The sequence below is a fragment of the Pelobates fuscus genome, chromosome 1, assembly GCF_036172605.1.
Source record: "Pelobates fuscus isolate aPelFus1 chromosome 1, aPelFus1.pri, whole genome shotgun sequence".
Lineage (NCBI taxonomy): Eukaryota > Metazoa > Chordata > Amphibia > Anura > Pelobatidae > Pelobates > Pelobates fuscus.
This window is the reverse complement of record NC_086317.1, coordinates 410,166,934-410,189,747: the sequence shown is the minus strand read 5'-3', so window position 1 is coordinate 410,189,747 and position 22,814 is coordinate 410,166,934. Positions and strand designations below refer to the sequence as shown.

The window sequence follows — 22,814 nt, the reverse complement described above, 5'->3', positions numbered from 1 at the left end:
AGTACAATTAAAATCCCACCCCCCTTTACCCATTTTAATAAAAAATTAACCCCTTCCCTGCCAATTGATCACTGACTACAGTGATCAATTGGCAGGGATTACATTTTAATATGATCTGATTATTTTTTTTTAACCCCTGAGGGTTAATTCTTTTTTTTTTAACCCTCAGGGGTTAAATTTATTTTATTAATTAATTTAAATATTTTAAAATGATAAATTTAGCTAGCTGGGGAGGGTGGAAGTTAGTGGGGAATTGGGGGATTTAGTGTTAGGCTAACTAGGGGTTAACGTTAAAAAAAGTTTTAAAATAAGCTTTAAAAAGTAAAAAAAAGTTTTAATAACGTTTAAGTAAAAAATTTTAAAAAATAAACCCTTTACACTGTCCAAATAAAAATTAACCCCTTCCCTGCCAGTCGATCACTGCCTACAGTGATCAAAATACAATTTTTTTTAACCCCTGACGATTAACTTTTATTTATTTTTTAACCCTCAGGGGTTAAATTTATTTAATTAACTAATTTAAATATTGTATAATTAAATATTTTGCTAGCTGGGGTGGGTGGGAGTTATGGGAAAATGGGGAATTTACTGTTAGTGCTGCTTACTGCTAGTTAGGGGTTAACGGTAAAAAACAAAGCTTAGAAAAATGTTAAATCTGTAAAAAAAAGTTTTATGAAAGTTTAGGAAACTTTAAAAAAATTAATAAGCAAAACAAAAGTTTAAAAAATTGTTTTAAAAAGTAAAAAAAGTTTTAAAAAGTTACAAAATACATTTAATAACGCTCATTACCACTACACCTGGTACAAGCTAGCGGAAAAATGATCCCACGCTAAGGTTCAAAATATGCCTTTTGAAATACCCTGGGATGTCTTCTTTAAGAAATTGTATGGCTTTATGGGGTATTTGGATTATATAGCCTGGTAAGATACTCTAAAATGGGACATGGGCACAGCGTAAAAATTAAAAGTTTGAAAAAAAATGGAATGGCGGTGTCCCAAATGTGCCCCTCCGATGTCCACATATACCTGGCAAAGGTACATACGGGGGTATTTTTGTACTCAGCAGACATAGCTGAGCAACATATGAAGTATTATACAGTGGTAGTACACATAAGGTTTGCAAAATATACTGTGCAAACTCACTTTGTGTGTCTAAAAGGCAGAAAAAACGCTTATTACCACTACACCTGGTACAAGCTAGCGGAAAAATGATCCCACGCTAAGGTTCAAAATATGCCTTTTGAAATACCCTGGGATAACTTCTTTAAGAAATGGTATGGCTTTATGGGGTATTTGGATTATATAGCCTGGTAAAATACTCTAAAATGGGACATGGGCACAGCGTAAAAATGTAAAGTTTGAAAAAAAAATGGAATGGCTGTATCCCAAATGTGCCCCTCTGATCATTGGCGGATCCAGGGGGGGGGCAACGGGGCAATTGCCCCCCCCGAGATTCTCCCCTGCCGGCTAGTGCAGGGCTGACATTGCCCAAGTGCCAGCCCTGCATTGTGCCTGCAGACCGGGAGGGAGATCAGTGATCAGTGATCTCCCTCCCCGGTCCGCAGGCACATTACTGACAGCCGACCGGCAGGGGAGGGAGAGAGGACCCGGGAGCTGTTACCAGCAGCTCCTCCGGGTCCTCCTCTCGCGAGATTTGGAGCGTTGCCGCGGTTACCACGGCAACGCTCCAAATCTCGCGAGAGTGAACTCTAGCCCTGGAGCGCGGGCTAGAGTTCACTGGAACCACTGGACCACCAGGGATTCCCCACTGGGACCACCAGGGATCCAGAAATGTCCCCCCTCCTCCTCAATAAAGGTAAGAAGGGAGGGGGGACATAATATATTTTATTAAATACATTTTTTTTTTATTTTTTTATTAAAAAGCCTCCCTTCCCTCCTCCCCTCCCCCATACACACTGCCCCCATACACACTGCCCAACATACACTGCCCCCATACACACACTGCCCCCATACACACTGCCCCACATACACTGCCCCCATACACACTGCCCAACATACACTGCCCCCATACACACACTGACCCCATACACACACTGACCCCATACACACACTACACACACTGACCCCATACACACACTGACCCCATACACACACTACACACACTGACCCCACACACACTGCCCCCATACATACACACACTGCCCCCATACACACAAACACTGCCCCCATACACACAAACACTGCCCCCATACACACAAACACTGCCCCCATACACACAAACACTGCCCCCATACACACAAACACTGCCCCCATACACACACTGCCCCCATATACACACTGTCCCCATATACACACTGTCCCCATACACACACTGTCCCCATATACACACTGTCCCCATACACACACTGCCCCACACACACACTGCCCCACAAACACTGCCCCATACACACACTTCCCCCTTACACACACTGACCCCATACACACACTGACCCACAAACACTGCCCCACATACAAACACTATACACACTGACCCCATACACACACTGCCCCCACAAACACTGCCTCCATACACACACTGCCCCACAAACACTGTCCCCATACAACACTGTCCCACAAACACTGTCCCCATACACACTGCCCCACAAACACTGCCCCATACACATACTGCCCCGCACACACTGCACACCTATACACACACAGTGCCCTACACACCCTGCTGCCCCCCCATACACACATTGCCCCAAACACACACACACGACCCCCCCATACACACAGTGCCCCCCATACACACACTGCCCCACACAGACATACAGTGCCCCCCCATACACACACTGCCCCACACAGACATACAGTGCCCCCATACACACACTGCCCCCTAACACACACACTGCCACCCTTACGCACTCACACTCACTTCACCGCTCACACACACACTGCACCTTTCACACACACTTCACCCCTAACACACACCACTTCTCCTATGCCCTATATCCCAGCAGACCCCAGGTAAGTTGTCAAACTGTTCTTAAACGGTATGACTACTTACTCCGGGGTGGGATCCTGGCACTACTGGCACCATAACTACTACACTGAGCTGTAGTGGTTATTGTGCTAGGATTATTTTTTTTAAATAATCTACAAGTGCCCTTCCCGAGATCAGGCTCTGGATCCGCCACTGCCTCCGATGTCCACATATACCTGGCAAAGGTACATACGGGGGTATTCTTGTACTCAGCCGACATAGCTGAGCAACATATAAAGTATTATAGAGTGGTGGTACACATAAGGTTTGCAAAATATACTGTGCAAACTCACTTTGTGTGTCAAAAAGGCAGAAAAAACGCTTATTACCACTACACCTGGTACAAGCTAGCGGAAAAATGATCCAACGCTAAGGTTCAAAATATGCCTTTTGAAATACCCTGGGATGTCTTCTTTAAGAAATGGTATGCCTTTGTGGGGTAGTTTGAATTATATAGCCTGGTAAAATACTCTAAAATGGGACATGGGCACAGCGTAAAAATGTAAAGTTTGAAAAAAAACTGGAATGACTATTTCCCAAATGTGCCCCTCCGATGTCCACATATACCTGGCAAAGGTACATACGGGGGTATTTTTGTACTCATCTGACATAGCTGAGCAACATATGAAGTATTATACAGTCGTAGCACGCATAAGGTTTGCAAAATATACTGTGCAAACTCACTTTGTGTGTCAAAAAGGCAGAAAAAAAACGCTTATTACCACTACACCTGGTACATGCTAGCAGAAAAATTATCCCACGCTAAGGTTCAAAATATGCCTTTTGAAATACCCTGGGGTGTCTACTTTAAGAAATGGTAGGCCTTTGTGGGGTAGTTTGAATTTAAAACCTGCGAAGATGCGTGGAAATTGCACATAGGCCCAGCGTCAAAATTCAAAGTTCTGTAAAAACTGATATGGCTTGGTCTCCAATATGGCACTGTAGCTTCACAAAATAGTGCCATAGACATACAATGGGGGTGTTCTTTTACTCAGAAGACTTAGCTGAGCATAATTTGGGGTGTTTGAACTTAGTGGCACATATGAAATATACAAAATGCCCAGCAAAAAGGCAATCCGTATGTAAAAAAATGCCCCAAATTATTTTTTACCACATACTTTGGCATATATTGGTGAAAAAATGGGGGCATGTTAAGGCACATCAAATTAAAGCCCTTTCTGTCCTTTAAAAAACGGTATATAATATGCGTCGGTGCAATAAATTAGTAAAATGCAAATTGCAGTTGAACGCAAACAGCAAAAAATGCCGTTGTCATTAAGTGAAAGACAAGCTTCTGAAGCTCTGTCCTTAACCCCTTAAGGACCAAACTTCTGGAATAAAAGGGAATCATGACAGGTCACACACGTCATGTGTCCTTAAGGGGTTAAGGGGTTAACTTTTCTTTTACTCCTTTTATTTTTACAGCTCTCAAACTCTCCTCCTTCTCCTCTCTTACTTTAAAGCTTGCATCTCTTTTTTAGAACTTTTCTGTTACTCTTTTTATTTTTACAGCTCTCAAACTTTCTTCCTTCTCCCCCTTTTCCTTCTCCTCCTGCTCCTTACTATTGCTGCCTGCCAAAACATGGCACAATGGGAAACACACATACACACAGACAGCTTTGTCAGACACACACAGACAGCTATGTCAGACACACACAGACCAATCAAGTCAAGTCTACACTCAATAGCACACAGTGCAATAATATTACAGGATCTGCAATGTATGCCCATGAAAGCACAAAGAGAATACAGTGCAATCTAAACCTGGTTTTTAGACTTTCCTTTATCTTCAGGAACAGTGTTCCTGATCCTCATCTCTCGTCTACTCCTGACCACAAATTCTTCTTCTTCTCTTCTTGTTTGTGCTCCAAAGCACTCTTCTCGGTCCTGATCCGTGGACCACTGACACAAAATGGAGGTGAGACAAAATGGCGGCACATCCAGAAAAAAGTTCATAAAGTCGGGAGTTCATAAAGCGAGAGTTCATAAAGTGAGAAATGCCTGTATGGTGTATTATTGATAGGAACTAGTAATACAATGTATATTGTAATATAATGAAATATTAGAATTGTAGAAATTAAAGCCAAATATTTTTTTAAAACTCTATACGATAAAGTAATTTGAAAGCATGGGTGGCATTCTTTTCTCTCTCTAGGCAGACAAATTAATGCAATCAAATGTATTTTTAACATTTAAGAGTAATGCACCTAATACTGTATGTAGGGTCAACGCATCTCACATTTTTTAACATACATAGATATTAAATATATCTGCTCAGCTATCAGTTTATTTCAGTTTCCATTCTAACCACTGTCTATCTAGTCATTCAATCTCTTCTGAGTTCTGACCACTCTCATTCAACAAATTTCCACTTGTGGAGATAAGTGTCTTATATCCTGGAGAGAGCTCTGTCTTCTGGAGCGATCTAGGTTTCCACAGGCACAGATGTCTCTTGCACTGGTCTAAATATGAAGTGCCATGCTATGACTTCATATCCTGTCACTGTCATTATGCTACAGTTCTCATGGAAGTGGACATTTTAAAATCAAATCAAGTGATACAATTTTTTTTATTTTAATTCTTTATTTTAGTGTGGCAAAAATCATGCAAAGGCACAAATACAAATCTTAAAAAAAAAATCATATAATATAATAATATTGATTTTGTAGCAAGTTTTATCGCAGAAAAAAAAACTAACAACTGTGCTAAAGGCTTAGGTGAGAGTAAGCAAAGAGAAGAAGAGAACAAAAGAGTCAGTAAAGGGAAGAAAAGGGGAAAAAGGAGGGAGGTAATTCTGTGGATTTGGGAGAAAAGTAAGTACAAGACATATCAGGTTGATCCAACAATTTTTCCATGACTTCCAGGCCTTTTGAAGGATAGACGTGGATTAAAACTGCATCCCAGTCTTGCAGCCAGCTTTGAGCAAATGCCCTTCTAGCAGCAAGGATGACTTTCTGAAATGTTTTTTGTTCAGCAGTGTCCCTCCATCAGTGTTGGAAGAGATTGAACCAAAGATCTATCAATCTATGCGATCTGTGAAAAATGCTGCTTAACAGATCACGTATCTGCTCCCAAAATAGGACCACAAGGAGGCATGACCACCACATATGGGTATATGTGCTTCTATCTCCACTAGGGATGTGCATGGGCAAAAAATCTGGTTCGGTTTGGAAATTCGGGTAAGTAAAAAAATTTGTCTGGTTCGACAATTCAGACCAATGGCATTCAGTTGGGCACTTCCGAACTTCCGAACTTCGTCAATTCGTAACTTCGTATGCATCCGAATGTCCGAATTGCATTAAACAAATTACACATGTCTAGTATCTGGTTGTGGTGGCAGTCCAAAACTGGGAGCCCTATAGATGTGTAAGTGGTTGTAGTGGCAATCCTGGCACTGGGAGCCTACAGATGTGTAAGTGGTTGTGTGGCAGTTCTGGCACAGGAAGGCGGGAACCCTATAGATGTGTAAGTGGTTGTGGTGGCAGTCCTGGCACGGAGAAGCGGGAGCCCTATAGATGTGTAAGTGTCTGTGGTGACAGTCCTGGTATTAGGAGGGGGGGGCTATAGATGTGTAAGTGGTTGTTGTGGCAGTTCTGGCACTGGGAGGTGGGAGCTGTATAGATGTGTAAGTGGTTGTGGTGACAGTCCGGGCATTAGGATCCCTACAGATGTTTAAGTTGTTGTGGTGGCCATCCAGGCACTGGGAGCCCTATAGATGAGTAAGTGGTTGTAGTGGCAGTCCTCTCACTGGGAGCCCCCTGCCCATCTGACCACAGAAACGGGGGGGGGGGGGGTCAACTGTCTATCATCTCTTGGATATTTTGTGTCCCTTGTGTAATGCTTCCGCCCAGTCACCTGTATCGCTCTCTCTCGACCAGCACGAGAGTTGTGTGTAGAGGGTCTAGCTATTGGAGAGTAGGAGTTGGAGTTAGGAATGGGTGAGCACTCTTTCTAGGACTTACGGAGGATATGTGTCTTTTCCAACATCCCTAAAGCCAAACCAAGCTGACCAAGCTTGTTGTATGCGCATACTTTGTTGTGGTTTGGTGGTTGACATTTTCTAAAACAGGTAGTACTGGTGGATTTTGTCCATCATCTGTTTATTCGTAGGACAGGGTGTTGTCTTCCATGATAAAGCTATCAGGTTACGGGCCGCTAAGATGGTGATGGCAGCCACCTGCTTGAGAGCCTGGGTCGGCAGGTCTGGGAATCTAAGAAACATATATGAAGCCGGTGACACCTTGAAACGTTCCAATTCTAGAGTTAGGAAGAGCAAGCGGACCTAGTTCAATAATGGTTGGAGTACCTGGCAGTCCCACCATGCGTGATACATCGTCCCCTCTGGCATTCCACATCTCCAGCAGCGAGCACTTGTGTTAGGGTAGATTTTGTACAATCGGCTACGGGTGTAGTACCACCGGTAGATTCATTTTTATGTGCTTCGATGTGGGAGTAACAGGATGTAATGCCTTTTAATGCTGTAGGGGAAGCCTTCCATTCGAGGGCGTTTGGTGCCTGGTCACACCTTTTGCTAGTCAGGTGTTAGGATAATCGCTGTTGAACGTCTTTCCCTTGGAGGAGTTAATGGCTTACACGTCCATACGCGCAAGCAGTTAGGCCACGCCCCATAAGCATGTTTTTTTAAGGAGAAACTTATTGATGCTCTTGAGCCATCCATATGTCTCCCCAATCACCAATCTCCACCCTCCAAAACCTTCAGCAAATCAGTGTCCCATAAATTCGCATAATGTCAATTAAACACATTTAATTTACATTGTCAGGTCTACTCAAACAAAGCAGAACTAGATCACTTTAAATGTGACGGTTAAAAGACCACTGAAGTCACCTGACCACTTAATTTAAAAAAAAGTAGTCTGGGTGCAGTAGTCTTTTAGTTTTAACCCTGCAATGTAAAGCATCATAGTTTTTTTAGACATTGCAGGGTTCTACATACCTCTAATGATAGCCACTAGAGGTGCTTGTGCTGCACTGACCAAGTAAAACTTGGTCATGTGATGCAGAAGTTCATAGACTAGCACTGGATTGCATGCTTTCCTATCACAAGGAATGGGTGTGTGCGGCACTTGCTGCAGATGTGTATCAGATCCCCAGTAACTCCACTTCCGGCAGCGTCATAAGGGTGTCATCAGGCAGCCCGGATTAGAGTTCTGGACTGGTTAATGTTAATCATGGTCATTGTCTCTGTGTAGTTAGCTGATACTCTCAGCCAATGAATGGTGACTGGGTCAGCTCAGCAGAAGCTGGAAGCGCGTCACTGGATTACCATGGAGCATCAGACCTCGTGTGGTACTGGGTAAAGGAGGCCAGCCATTGCTAAATGGTTTAGCCCTTTACCAGTGAACCAGGCCAGGGTACTCCTTGCATTATAACCTCTACAGCAGGCTTTGAAAATGAAAAACAGGGGAGGACCTATATATATGACTAAGGACAACCGTCATTGTAGCATTAGGAATACAGGTTTGTATTCCGAACGCTATAGAGTTCCCTTAAAACAACTTCAGTGTATCTAAACTGTATAACTCACATGTGGTACAGATCACGTTTAGGGAGTATTGTTTAACTGGGTGAACAGAGAAAAGCATTACACAATAGAGCGACATATGCCTGAGAGATACGGGAATGATTCAAGCAATCTAATCAAAAGGAGTTTATACAGGAATCAAAACCTATGGGAGCTCCATTAGTGAAGGTCCAGCGATCTTCTCAGATTCATTTCATTTTACCATGCGTCAATGAAAAATGAATAGAAGATGGAATTTTAAAATTATAATTTCCCAAGGACCTTTCAAAGATGGTCACTTGATTTATTTAAAGAAAAAAAATACATAGATATATATATATATAGTTTTAAAAATAATTGAATAACAGAATAAAATGTATTCATTGACCATTAAATATTTACTCCAGAGAGAAAAATTATAGTTGCTTAAGTGCTCTAACAGCGTTGACAACAAAGTGCTCTCTCTGCGCTACAGCTTAGCAAGGCAAGGGTCTTGAAACTGGACAACTTAAAAAAATATACTTGTCCTGACATTTACTGCCACTTTTGTGTAATTGGCACATTCTATACAACTAGCATTAAAGGACCACTCTAGGCACCCAGACCACTTCAGCTTAATGAAGTGGTTTGGGTGCCAGGTCCCTCTAGGATTAACCTTTTTTTTTATAAACATAGCTATGTTTATAATAGGGTTAAACCAGCCTCCAAAACCAGGCGCTTGCGTGATTCTCACCCTCAGGGCACTATAGTGCCAGGAAAACGAGTATGTTTTCCTGGGACTATAGTGGTCCTTTAAAGGGGAAATGTTAAAACTTTATTTTTACTTATACTCTTTATTTAACAAATAGGTGTTTTTGAGTTCTGAATATACAATGAAATTTAGAAGTCCACACAACTGTATTCATCTGGAACTCTCCTGCAACTGAACGCGTCCTTCTTGACTCCCTGTCAAATATTGCTATAAGCTCTGAACTGTCTGAACTTTGCACCTGCCAGTATACTTAGCGAAAACATGTGTAGTGCAATGTGTGCCGCAGCTGTGCCGGGACTGGACTGGATTGTAGAATTCATTGTTAAATCTTTAATATACTTTTAATAGAAAATGGAGAAAAAAATGAAAATAAGATTCAGAAGAAATAGACGATTTTCAAAGTTTTACTTCCAGTGAAGTTACAGTTCTCCTTTAATGTAGTATTTTTTATTTATTTTTGTAAACAAATTATATTCGAGTTGACTACAAGGACAATTGATGTGCAAGCAGATGATAATATTATATTTAGATTCATGCAATCCTGATATGATATGATTTTGTTTCTGATAGATAATTCTGGGAAGGAGAGATAATTGAGGCAAGATCCAACAAGGAAGTTTACATGGCAAACAAGACAAGACAAGACAAAACAAGACAAGACAAGACATTTGTTTATGAGATGTGAGTGAGAGGCAAGTAACAGTAGAGACATTTTATTATTTAAATCACTAGGCAGGGTTTTATATTTTAGGTGAGAGCAAGGACTGCTTTAGGCAACATCACCGCAGTGAAGCCAGAAAAACAGCATTGCTCGATTAATTGATACAAACAGCACCATTCCTATTCAAACAAATATTTTATATCACGGAATGTGTCATAATAAATTAAAGATGGGGAAAGGAAACAAAATAGGTTAGATTTTAGATGGAAGGACAACACAGACAGAAGTTACATAACAACGGCTTTGTGAATTCAAATAAAAGTTAAATATGTGTATGTCTGATAATTTAATTGATACCTTTTTATTATGACTAATAATATAATACCAGTGACTGGCTTTTTAAAATTCACTCAGATGTATTTATATGTAACAGAGACAATAAAATCTCAACACTGGACATTAAAGGACCACTATAGTGCCAGGAAAACATACTCGTTTTCCTGGCACTATAGTGCCCTGAGGGTGCCCCCTCCTGCCGGGACCCCCTCCTGCCAGGCTCTGGGGAGTGGAAAGGGGTTAAAACTTACCTTTCTCCAGCGCCGGACGGGGAGCTCTTCTCCTCCGATCCTCCTCCTCTCCTCCCATTCGGCTGAATGCGCACGCGCGGCAAGAGCTGCGCGCGCATTCAGCCGGTCTCATAGGAAAGCATTTACAATGCTTTCCTATGGACGCTTGCGTGCTCTCACTGTGATTTTCACAGTGAGAATCACGCAAGCGCCTCTAGCGGCTGTCAATGAGACAGCAACTAGAGGATTTGAGGGCTGGATTAACCCATTTATAAACATAGCAGTTTCTCTGAAACTGCTATGTTTATTAAAAAAATGGGTTAACCCTAGCTGGACCTGGCACCCAGACCACTTCATTAAGCTGAAGTGGTTTGGGTGCCTAGAGTGGTCCTTTAAGTAAAAACAAGATTCGTATGAGAACATTATGAATAGGCAAAAGTTTGAGTAACAATTTTAGAGTGGAATTTTAACTCAGGTTATAATGTACCGTATATACTCGAGTATAAGTCGACCAGAATATAAGCCGAGGCCCCTAATTTTACCACAAAAAACTGGGAAAACTTATTGACTTGAGTATAAGCCTAGGGTGGGAAATGCAGCACTGGTAAATTTCTAAATAAAATTAGATCCTAATAAAATTACATTAATTGAATATTTATTTACAGTGTATGTATATAATGAATGCAGTGTGTGTGTGTGTGTTTGTGTGTAGTGTGTGTGTATATATTGAATGCAGAATGTGTGTGTTTGTGTGAATGCAGTGTTTGTATGAATGCAGTGTGTGTTTGTATGAATGCAGTGTGTGTGTATATAATGCAGTGTGTGTGTTTGTATGAGTGTGTGTGTATATAATGCAGAGTGTGTGCATTATATACACACACACACTCTGCATTATATACACACACACTCTGTGTGTATAATGCAGAGTGTGTGTTTGTGTGAATGCAGAGTGTGTGTGTTTGTGTGTAGTGTGCGTATATATTGAATGCAGAATGTGTGTGTTTGTGTGAATGCAGTGTGCGTATATATTGAATGCAAAATGTGTGTGTTTGTGTGAATGCAGTGTGTGTTTGTATGAATGCAGTGTGTGTGTGTGTGAATGCAGTGTGTGTTTGTATGAATGCAGTGTGTGTGTATATAATGCAGTGTGTGTGTTTGTATGAGTGTGTGTGTATATAATGCAGAGCGTTGTGTATATAATGCAGAGTGTGTGCATTATATACACACACAATCTGCATTATACACACACACACACACTCTGCATTATATACACACACACCCTGTGTATATAATGCAGAGTGTGGGTTTGTGTGAATGCAGAGTGTGTATGTTTGTGTAGTGTGTGTAAACTGGGTGGGGGGGGAGGGCATTTTTATTATTTTTAATATATTTTTTAATTTTAATATTATTTTATTTTTATTTTTTATTTTAATATTATTATTTTATTTTTATTTATTTTTTATTTTAATATTATAAAATTAAATAGTTTTTTTTGTCCCCCCTCCCTACTTAATACCTGGCCAGGGAGGGAGGCTATTGCAATCCCTGGTGGTGCAGTGGATGGGCTGTGCAGTTGGGGGGCCGGCAGGAAGCGTTTACTTACCTATACAGCAGCTCCTGTCAGCTCCATGCAGCTCCCCTGTTCAGCTCACAGTGTCTCGCGGTATGCGTGCCGCGCGGAGCGTTGCCACGGGCTCTGATGGCCGCGGGTTTCATGAGACTTATACTGTGAGCTGAACAGGGGAGCTGCACGGAGCTGACAGGAGCTGCTGTAAAGGTAAGTAAACACTTCCTGCCGGCCCCCAATAGGACCGCCGGGCTTGTAATGAGCCCGGCGGTCCTGGTCTGTATTATGGCAATGTATGTATACTTGAGTATAAGCCGAGTGGGGCTTTTTCAGCACAAAAAATTTGCAGAAAAACTCGGCTTAGACTCGATAATACGGTATTATTTAATGAATTATATATTAAATGTTTAGTTTATATATATATATATATATAGAAGGCTGGGCCTGTAGTTATGGGAGGGGCTTGATTTCCCTTCCTAAGGACGCCAGACCGCTCCCAATTATCGTTCAGTCTGGCGATTTGCCCCTCCCACCACTCCCTTTATCTAGGATGGGCCCTTTTTTTATTACAGGCTCACCACATCGTCGGTTTGCGGCATACCACAAACGATTTTTTCATATTACTATAGGTCTCATATAGGGACCTTACATAACTACTTCTAATATGCTCTCATTATGGCTTTTGATGCCCTGACCATAAATATATATATACAAGTGTAATGGCACTCACCCTTTCAAATGCTATTCCAAATAGTATGCCCTGGTGCAATTCCACGCTGAGTATATACGGTGAATAAAGAAAGGAGATGCACTCTGCGGTCTTTGATGAAAAAAATCACTGGTATTTAATACAACAAAACGCTTACTATTCACTATAGTCAGATCTTCAGGAAATTCAAAGTAAATTTCACATTTAACGAGAAAATAGTGGCATTGGAATAATTCCCCAACTCAATTCTATTTTCAGCTTAGCTATTTTAGCCTTACATATTACCTTCACTTTGATCCCCCTGACAATTCTCCCTGATAGACTGATACCCACAAAAATAAATGAATAAAAAAATATCTCGCCATTTCTTGTTTTGAAATAGCTGCTGGAATATGAAAGATATAAAGTATATGTAATAACATTAGGAAGGAGCACATACAATGCAGATATATATTAACACTTACAGTAAGTATGTGCTTGCATAACAACTAGAGGGCAGGTTTTACAAATAGCTATACCATTAACAAATCATTCATTAATAGTAGATGGATAGTAATGCTGTTTTTAAAGTATTAAGCAACAACACATATTAAGTGTGGTTACAAATCATTGCTCTGGAGCAGCACTGGATGATTTAGAAGAGATCTTATAAGTGCAGATGATGTTAAATTCATGGTTGATAACCAGTAGATAGAATGGGCAGTTTGTTGTCTGTTGTAAACCTACCTGAGTTTAGAGTGAGAAAATGATCTATTGTTACATTCATGTGTCAGTTTCAGTATCTACCAAGATTTTTTTTAATAAGATTCTAAATACAGTGGTGTTTGAGATCTTAAAGCAACACAAATGTATATTTATTACACTATAGTGCCCTAGTCACTGTTTAGGTGACCATGCCCCCGTTGCCAGGGTTATAAAGGTGATTTTACTTACCTTTTCTCCAATCCAATGCTTTTTCATAGGAAAACATTGTCAAACTAGTGCACATTCACAGCAAAATGCCACGCTGCATCAATCAGATGTCCTTTAGAGATCATCTAATTGAAATAGCGGAGTTTTACCCAACATTTTGAGGAGGCATAGCGGCAGGTTAACCCTGTAATGAAAACATTCCTGCAGAATGACAATGTTTTCAGTTGCAGGGTTAAAACAGGGGGCACATGGCACCCAGACCATTTAATTGAGATAAAGTGGTATGCGTGCCCATAGAGTACTTCTAAGATACAATTTGCATATTTATGCTGTGAATTCTGTTCATATTTTGCACGCGGGCACTCTAGTTTTCTCTTTATAGTATATATGATATATGCTATTATACTTTTTGCCCTAATTTCCCCTTATTCCCCAACACATTCCATAGCACTGTGCAATTTAAGAGATGAAGCAGAACTGGATGGTACGTCGTTGCTTGCTTGAGTGTGGTGTTAGCTTCATGGAAGTGGGTGATCAGAATATTGCAGATCAACTACAATGTTATGATTATTCAAACCACAAAGAGACAATACTAATCAGCAGAAATCCATTTCGCAATATTAGCAAATGTTTAATTATAGAGTGGCAAGAATTATAAATAAAACAAAACAGACATATAACCCAGTTTTTAGAATACAGATCAACTGAGGTTTAAAACACGAGTATTGTGTATTCTTGTAAATTCTTGTGTATCCTTGTAATCTTGTAAAGTTAAGCACGTTGTAGAACTCATTATACTTTTTTTTTCTTTTAGTATAAAAAATGGTTAATTTATATTTCAAAGCAAAATATAATACGAGGATAAATACTGGGAGGGGAGCTTATAACAAAATTCATTCTTAGACGTTACATGTGCCTAAACTGGTTTGCCCATTAATCACGTTAGTTAGTGTCTCAAGGAAAAACATTTTATTCATCTATTCAAATTAGCCAAATTAGCATTAAAAAACCTCACCCTTCTTGGACAGATCTCAGTAAAATTTTAAATCACAGATCACAGGGTTTTTTGTAGTCTCCCAATCCACAATGAAGAATCTCTCGTTCTTTCTGTTTTCCGCTGTTATCCTGGGGATTTCTGCTTTCGACACATGCCCAAGAGAAAGTAAGTATTATATTAAATATGACCAAAGACTTCTGGGGATTAGTGATCTTCTTTGTAGCTCTAAAGTGGAAACGCATCTCTGTTATAACCAATTTATGTAAAAACTGTTTAATTTTTATGCAACTTTTCAAAGTCAAACTAATAGTTAGGCTTTACTTTCAGGAGATCCGTACATAGTTCCCAGGACTTTTTAATTGTGTTAATTTGTTATTACTTAGATTTAAATGGTTTATTTATAAAGAGCGAATGGGGGAACCTAATCATAAAAGTAGAACTATTGCTATTGAATTTATGGGATGTTTCTCCTTATTACTCCACTTTTGATGTTTACACCTGAATTGCTCTTTATTTGTAACCCATAGTATTTGGAAACATTTATGATTTAGTAGAATTAATGTTGAATCTGGCAAATTGTCTTGTTTTCTTAAAATAGGTGTTCTGTAGTTTACAATGTTATGAAAACTATAGAAAATCAAATAAACTAATGGCTTAAGGAGTTACCTAATGGGAAGATAAAGGTATTAGTAAGAAAGTATTCATACTTTGTTGCTGAGAGATCTCTAATCCCTGTGATTATGTAATGCAATTGGTTCCAATGTGAGCCTCGAGTGAGAATAACTAGGACATAATTCTATAATCTGTGAGTATTAACTTGTGTAAATAGTGTTTGCCATCATTATGAGTATTCCTATGTGCTGTAATAGTTTACCCGAGTAAGATGATTGCTGGAGAATATGAATCAACTAATTATTTTATATTTCCTCGAGTAAATTCACTTATATAACAAACAAAAAACATAACAAAAACAGGAACAAAGTATTTAAAAAAAAATCTATAAAACACACGTATTATTTATGCGTCAATCTGAGTACACTTTTTCAATCTATTAGCTGAGAAGATTTTTTCAATGTTTCTGTGTCTGAAACTTATTTATTCAGTTTACACCACACGAGGGAGCTCTAATCTATCGCTCACTCTGCATGATAGACGCTGTTTTAGACATCCTAACAAATTGTTTGTGTCATCAACCAACATCTTAAAATTCTTATTACACAGCTTAAACAGCTCTTTAACTGTTTTGTAGATTAAGTGACTTTTCATGGCAGACACCTGAGTCAGCAATACGTAATGCTTCCATTACTGACACAAACGTGTGTGTGTGTGTGTGTGTGTAGTCGTCGTCTGCTGAGTTTACTAACAGAATCAGGAAATGCAACCATGGTTTTAAAGTTGGTAATTTAGAGAGACCAGAAGGAGGTTTAGAAGGTTTGTGAAGCCTCCCACATGGGGGTACACAATTACAAGAGAGTTAGTTAAGCCTTAGATTAAAAGATACACACGCAGAAATAATAGCTGCGCCAAATATTTTTTTTACACGGTGCCTCCCTAAGGAATCTGGATCCAGACCAAGTTTGCTCCAATTAACCCATTCTGACACCTGACAGACTAGTGTAAAAAAAAAAAAAGGAAAATATACAATAACACATACAGGGTTATTCACTATAGTGAGAATTTAAAATGAGCTCAATGTAAAATTCAAATTAAAGGGGAAAATAGTCTAAATGGAAACATTCTCTAAATCAGCTATGCTCTTAGTTTGACTGCTGTGGTTTTAGATTTTACATTTACTTTGAATTCTTACTTTAGTGAATAGCCCTGTTAATCATAGTGACTACCAATTAAAATAATTAATGAACTCATTAACAAATGAAAACGAAGCCATACACTGAACGGAAATATATATACATATATAGCATACAAAATCCAGCGCACTCACTCATCACTAAACAGCAATTTCACGTCTCACAGAATGTAATAGTTTTATTTAAAAACACCCCACGTAGGCAAAAATAATGGGGGTTTAGTTAGTGTACAGGGTGGTCCATAAGTCCCTTCCCAACCATATATCTTTTGTATCCAGTGTATCTGTGTGCTGGATGGGTAGGGACTTATGGGCCACTCTGTATATTGCATAAGCCTGCCACAACATCAATGTACCCCATTTTTGGCAGGTCCTACAATAGCAACCTAATGCCTGCTCTATGAGATTAATCCATTTATTTGTGAAATTCTTCCTCCTGGGACTCTCTGCATTGCAAGGTTAAAGAGGACCTTGGAATTAGGTACTTGTGACAGGGAGGGGTGCAGTCCAGGAAGTTGGCCTGAACTCCCAAATATATTTGTATATAAATCAAAGATGGCTGCACTCACCTAAAAATACATACACTATAAGGGTGCTGCTGGGGCCAATTCATACAACATTATTAAGCTACAGTAAACAACAAACAGCTCCTAAATGAAATCCACAAATTACACTGACTGGAAAATTTTTTTAAAACTCATATTGTTACGATATTGCTTTATACAAGAGATTTATTGAGGATTTGAAGTTTGTTTGGGCACGGAGTGGAAAGTCGCTATTTTATTTTTTGCTTGATAAAGACCTCTTAGCAGGTCGAAACGTTTGATCCAAAAAATCTGCCTGTGGCTTTAATTCCGTGAGTGCCTGAAGATTTTTCCTGTTTTCCACTATATGTGTTTTGGATTTGCTGGTCTACTTCAGCACACCCGGAGTTAAGTGGATTTGAGTGCAGTTCCTTTTTCTGTTTTACTGTTTTCTTTTTTGACATGTGTAAATACCAGTAATAATGATCTTGGCTTAAATTTCACTATGTAAAGTAGTGTTATGGCCATACATTTTCTAGATGTGACTTGCAGATCGAAACTTCAGGCAAAGCTGATACGCAATCCTTTAATAAAAGTACTGCTGTCAGTTGGCTTTTAGAAGCAACCAATCCCCATCCACATTATTTATTTAGCTTTTGAATGGGACTAGATGGCATCAGACCTGTGTAAATGTAACATGGGAAAATCACACGTTTTGTTTTTTTTTCAAGCCAAAGAGAAGTCTTACTTACGGTTTGAATATAAATTGTTTTCTTCTTTTTTAAATGTAACTTTTATTTATCATTAAAAAAGGAGAGATATGGGACCTTATTAAAAACAGAAAAAGTGAGGATCATAAAACAAAGTGAAGTGGCATGAGTAAAGTGAAACGAAACACAGGCTTATACTGTACCTAAAACCAGTAAAGATCCAATCAATATTTATTGTTGGTATACTGAGGACATCTAGTGGTTGATCAACATATTACATTTGGTTTACATCTGATATAACACTAACATCCAATCGTAAGTATTTTTATAATATTGAGAACTATCTTGCCTGTCAATCTAGTATTGGTTATGGATCTGAAGTCAAATAGATATGTGCTCAAGAGAGGAAATTGAAATAATAGGTAGAGATAGTGCTTTAGCACTTGTCCTCCCTGGTTTACTAACTGGTAACTGAACCACTGCTCAATCGACATGTGATTGTTGTGTGGGGATTAGCACAAAGACTCACAACTGCAAACTGCACTTGGGTGCATAATCTAGTCTAGTTTTGTATTGTAGGGTTGCACTCTCTTCTTTTTTTATCTTTTAATGATTTAAATAAAAGTTGAGTTTCACCTTTGGACAGTTTGGACAGTTTAGACAGTTTATCAAGTATTTTGGAATCTGCACCAGGTAAAACATGTTCCATGTACTGTCACTGCGGAATATTAAGTATCAGAGAAAGATTAAGACCTCATAGTGCCCTTGACAAGTTTCTGGTGGTTTTGACCCCTCTTTTGACCCCTAGACACCTAAGTTCACCTTATCATTAACACAACAAAGAAGAAACTAAGAGTCAGTGGTAGGAAGCAAGCATTTGCATACAAACCTCCACTGAGTCGATACACGACACTCCAGGTGTGTCTCATGGCTTAACCCAAAAGATATAAAACATATGAAGCAGAATGACAACTCCTATCAGAACTTGCTGAGGAGAAGTGTCTCCTGGAATAGTAACAGTATCCTTGTAAAAATAAAAATTACAAATACTATATAACCAGATAAACTAAGGTAAAAAAAAATAGTAGTCATAAGCCTGATAAAGCTAAACCTCTACCTATTACTAGGATCCAGTCCAAACCGAGGTGAAAAATGATTAGAACAACATCCACTATTAGGCTTTATTGAATGTTGCCAAAGTGGAAGTTATAATCTAGGGAGAAATGTTGCGAGAGCTGTTTAGAAGCTCACACAACTCTCCAAAATCTGCTTCAAATATCTATAATGGAACATAATAGCTTCCACTTTGGCAACATTCAATAGTCTAATAGTGGATGTTGTTCTAATCAGTTTTGACCTAGGTCTGGACTGTATTTTAGTAATAGGTAGAGGTTTTGCCTTATCAGGCTTATAACTACACATTTTTTACCTTTTATTTGGTTATATAGTATTTTTTACTTTTATTTTTACAAGGATAATGTTACTATTCCAGGAGACACTTCCTCTCAGCAAGTTCTGAGAGGAGTTGTCATTCTGCTTCATACACCTTACCATTAATACTGGTCTGGGCAGTATCAAGAATGGGCAGTCAAAAGAGTGCTGTAGTGGTTATGATGTCAGGAGTTCCATGACACCATCCCTCCTTATTATAAACAGTCTAACTGTTTTAGAACGGTTTGACTTCCTACTTAGGTTCCACCAGGTGAAGCTTCCTGCCTCTTCTACTTCCAACAGAAAGACAGAAGTTCCTTCTTACAGTGAGTGGGAAGAGTATTTGATCCCTTGCTTTTTTGACATGCATTTTCAGGATTTTTTTGTTTGTTTGTTTTTCTGTCTCTCACTGTTAAAATACAACTACCACTAAAATTATAGACTGATCATTCTTTGTCAGTGGGCAAATGTTCAAAATCACCGGGGGATCAAATACTTTTTTCCCCTCACTGTAGGAGCGTCTGTTAGTCTGTTAGCTCTGCTCCGCTGAGAATTATTTTCAGGCAAAGAACTTCTGTGTCTCTGCCGGAAGTAGTGAAGGTGATTTGCAGTGTCACTATGTGCACACTTAGTAGTGCACAACTAAGAATTCTATCCATTCTAGAATGGTTTGACTGCATACAATGGAGTGGAGCCAGGAAATATCTGGCAATATAACCACTTCAACATACTGTAGTGGTCATGATGCTTGCAGGGCTGGATCTCCCATTAGACACAATAGACACCTGTCTTGTAGGGACACCTGCTTACAGCACTTATAATGTGCTTTTTGGAGTTTAGGTCAGCTGGTGAGATGAGATCAGTACCAGGAGCATTGGCCAGTGTCTCATGTAGTCTAGTCAGCCTCTTGTGCTTGATAGCAGAGCTGGAGGAATAGTTATAGAGGGTGCAAAGGTCAGTGCTGTCCGAGCTCCTCCAGTGTCTATGTGAGAGACTGAGAGGAAGCAGAAGGGATCACTTCCCATCTGATCACTAACAGCCTCTAACACAGGAAATGTTTTGTAGGAAGAACAGAGGAATCTCTAAGTGGTGCATACTGTATACAATCCTGCAGCTCTATCATCGGACAGTGAGTACTTTGCAAATAACACTTCAAACGCCTAATGCCTCTCCCTTAACACCCCCTTTCTCCTTACTCCTCCCAAAGCTTACCTTTACACTACCCACTGCATGCATTAACACAGCAGCACTCACTACATGTCTTCCAATCACCCTAATTTTGGCAATTTAGTCCCGACTCTCAGGTCCCATTCCGAAGTTCTGACCCAAAAACAGGAAACCAGGGAACCAGATAAAGTGCAGTGCAAGCACATCATTATTTACGCTCAAGCTGCACTCAGGCACTACAACCCTTGGAGTGGGCTGGCCTGTGAGATTGACAGCTTGGTGTGCCAATAATTAACCTGCCACCTTTGGGCAAAGCCAGTGATTCAATTGTGTCAGCGGTCTGTCCTCTTTATCCCCTCCCACTTCTCAGGATTCCAATGTTGGGGGTCATGTCACTATATTCACAGTTTCAAACACATTGCAAACAAATATATGCACATGCATACTTTTATACATTTATATATTTGCAGTTATCAAATCTAAATATATATTTTTTGTTTGCTGTTATTTTTATTTTTTTCATTTTATTTTAATGTCTACAATGTCTAGTTAATAATTTGAACTCACTGTTTTTTGGAGAGAGGGAGCGGGGGGGTGGAGCAGGGGATGCTTTAGAATTCAGTGCCTTCTGGCACCGGACTTGTAAATCTGGCCCTGGAGTGCTAGGAGTGATCCTTAAAATGCAATGTATTTCTAGTGGCCTCGGTGGCCCATGCATGCCACATTCATCTGTAAAAAGTATTCAAATTATATAAGATAATAAACCAAAACAAATTCTAAATGTATCCTAATATGTATACGTAACGTATCATATCATTTGCTAACACTTGCTATTATAAATGCATTTAAAGAACATGTTGAAAAAGTCTATTATATTGAATGCTGACATTTTTTAGAACATTTAATAGAGCATGTAACTCAATATATATAGAAAAAAAGAGACAATTTCCATTTATACTAGAAACCACAAGAGTGCTGTTACTGTGGTCATTTATATAGCCCTGTAACAGAACGAAGGTAATTGTGCATTCAGCATCTTGGTAATTGTGTTTAATTTAAACTCTAAGGTATGAGGCTATGGGATCTGACAGTACTCAAGGGTTCCACTTAGACTGGCAGGAGACAGATGAAGCATTTGGACACAGTCAGGCAGCATCATGACACGGGGCCAACTGCCAAACATTGAACTGTGTCTGAGAGGACCTACTCGGCTCTGCCCTATATAACAACAACAGTGTAGGCTCTAGCAGTGCTTGTCCAGCTGTTCTACCAGATGATGCCTGAGGTCTCTCATAATGAAGCTTCCCCCGTGGGTTCCTAACAAATATATATTTTACTAAAATGCGCGGTTTTATATCCACTTTCTTGGCTACAGGAAAGTAAACTAGTCATTTAGGGTCACTTTTGTCTATGAAAATCAATTTATCTCAGTCCTTGATCTTAAAGAAGTAAAAAAAAAAAAAAAAAAAAACTTACATTAAATTAAAATTGTGCTTTAAAAATGTGGGACATCGCTGATGAGCTAAAATCAGTTGAAATTCAAAAATCTGAATTATAGTTCTCTATAGATTAAGTTATTATATTTGTATTTATTATTTGATGGAACTGCATCTACCTTGTATTTAATAATAGTAATCTATTGAATTATTAGTATAGAAAATATGCTTAGATTAAATCAGGTCAGAGGGCTAAAGTAGTTATGGTGCGTGGAGTGTTCCTTTTGCAGATATCTTACTTGTTATCACATGGCTTATTATTAACTCCAAATTACTCTACCTATTTCTTATTAGTACTTCGACTGTAGCTGGTCATGGTACTTGAAGTAACTCTTTAACTTTTATTGGTCAATGGCATTGTGGCGGTATACCCTCCTAAAGATGTGTAAATACCGTCCGTGGTCGCCCCTTCCAGTTGTGATCAGCTCCAGAGTGATTACAGCTGCTGAGTAGTGATTATAGTTACTGCTGATGGGTAACCACGGTATCACCCAAACACTAGTCGAGACAGAGTGAAGGATGAAGTAGATCTGTTTATTCCCAGCCAAATGGCTCACATTTATACAGAATCTGGTACAGTAGACACTCACCAAAACACGCCCATAACCACACCCAAAAAATGTCCACAAAATGCATTGTCATCATGACAAAAACGCAGTAACAAATATAAAAAACCATAAAAACACATATTCCCACATAGGAACCCAATATACATCCCTGGATAGCCTGAATCTGAGCGCCCAACATATCCGAAAAGCACTCAGTTCCCATGAACAGAACCGAAACGCCACCATGTGGAAGTTCTGACCGGCCGCACACATGGTCCTATGCCCCAAACACTTCCGGGGCATTTTGTACTTTTGTCCGGTCAACTTCGGGAGTTCCATGTGAAAGAAATACCGAATGCACACTCTGGCTTCTTGGTAGCGTTTGTTCGTATGAACCATACGAACAAACCTAGCGAATGGCGCTCTCTTAACGTGTGAGGGGAAGCAGCAGGCGTTAGTCCAAGT

General features: G+C 39.5%; 1 protein-coding gene across 1 annotated transcript in view; it reads left to right on the top strand.

The window, feature by feature from the left end:
• The first annotated feature begins 14,596 nt into the window (after positions 1–14,596).
• The window catches only part of ENDOU (endonuclease, poly(U) specific), a 32,073-nt gene continuing 23,855 nt past the window's right edge, over positions 14,597–22,814 (top strand). The window contains exon 1 of the mRNA XM_063436876.1: positions 14,597–14,831. Within this exon, the coding sequence (XP_063292946.1) occupies positions 14,756–14,831 (76 nt within the window). The 5' untranslated portion in view covers positions 14,597–14,755. The remainder of the gene's footprint in view (positions 14,832–22,814) is intronic.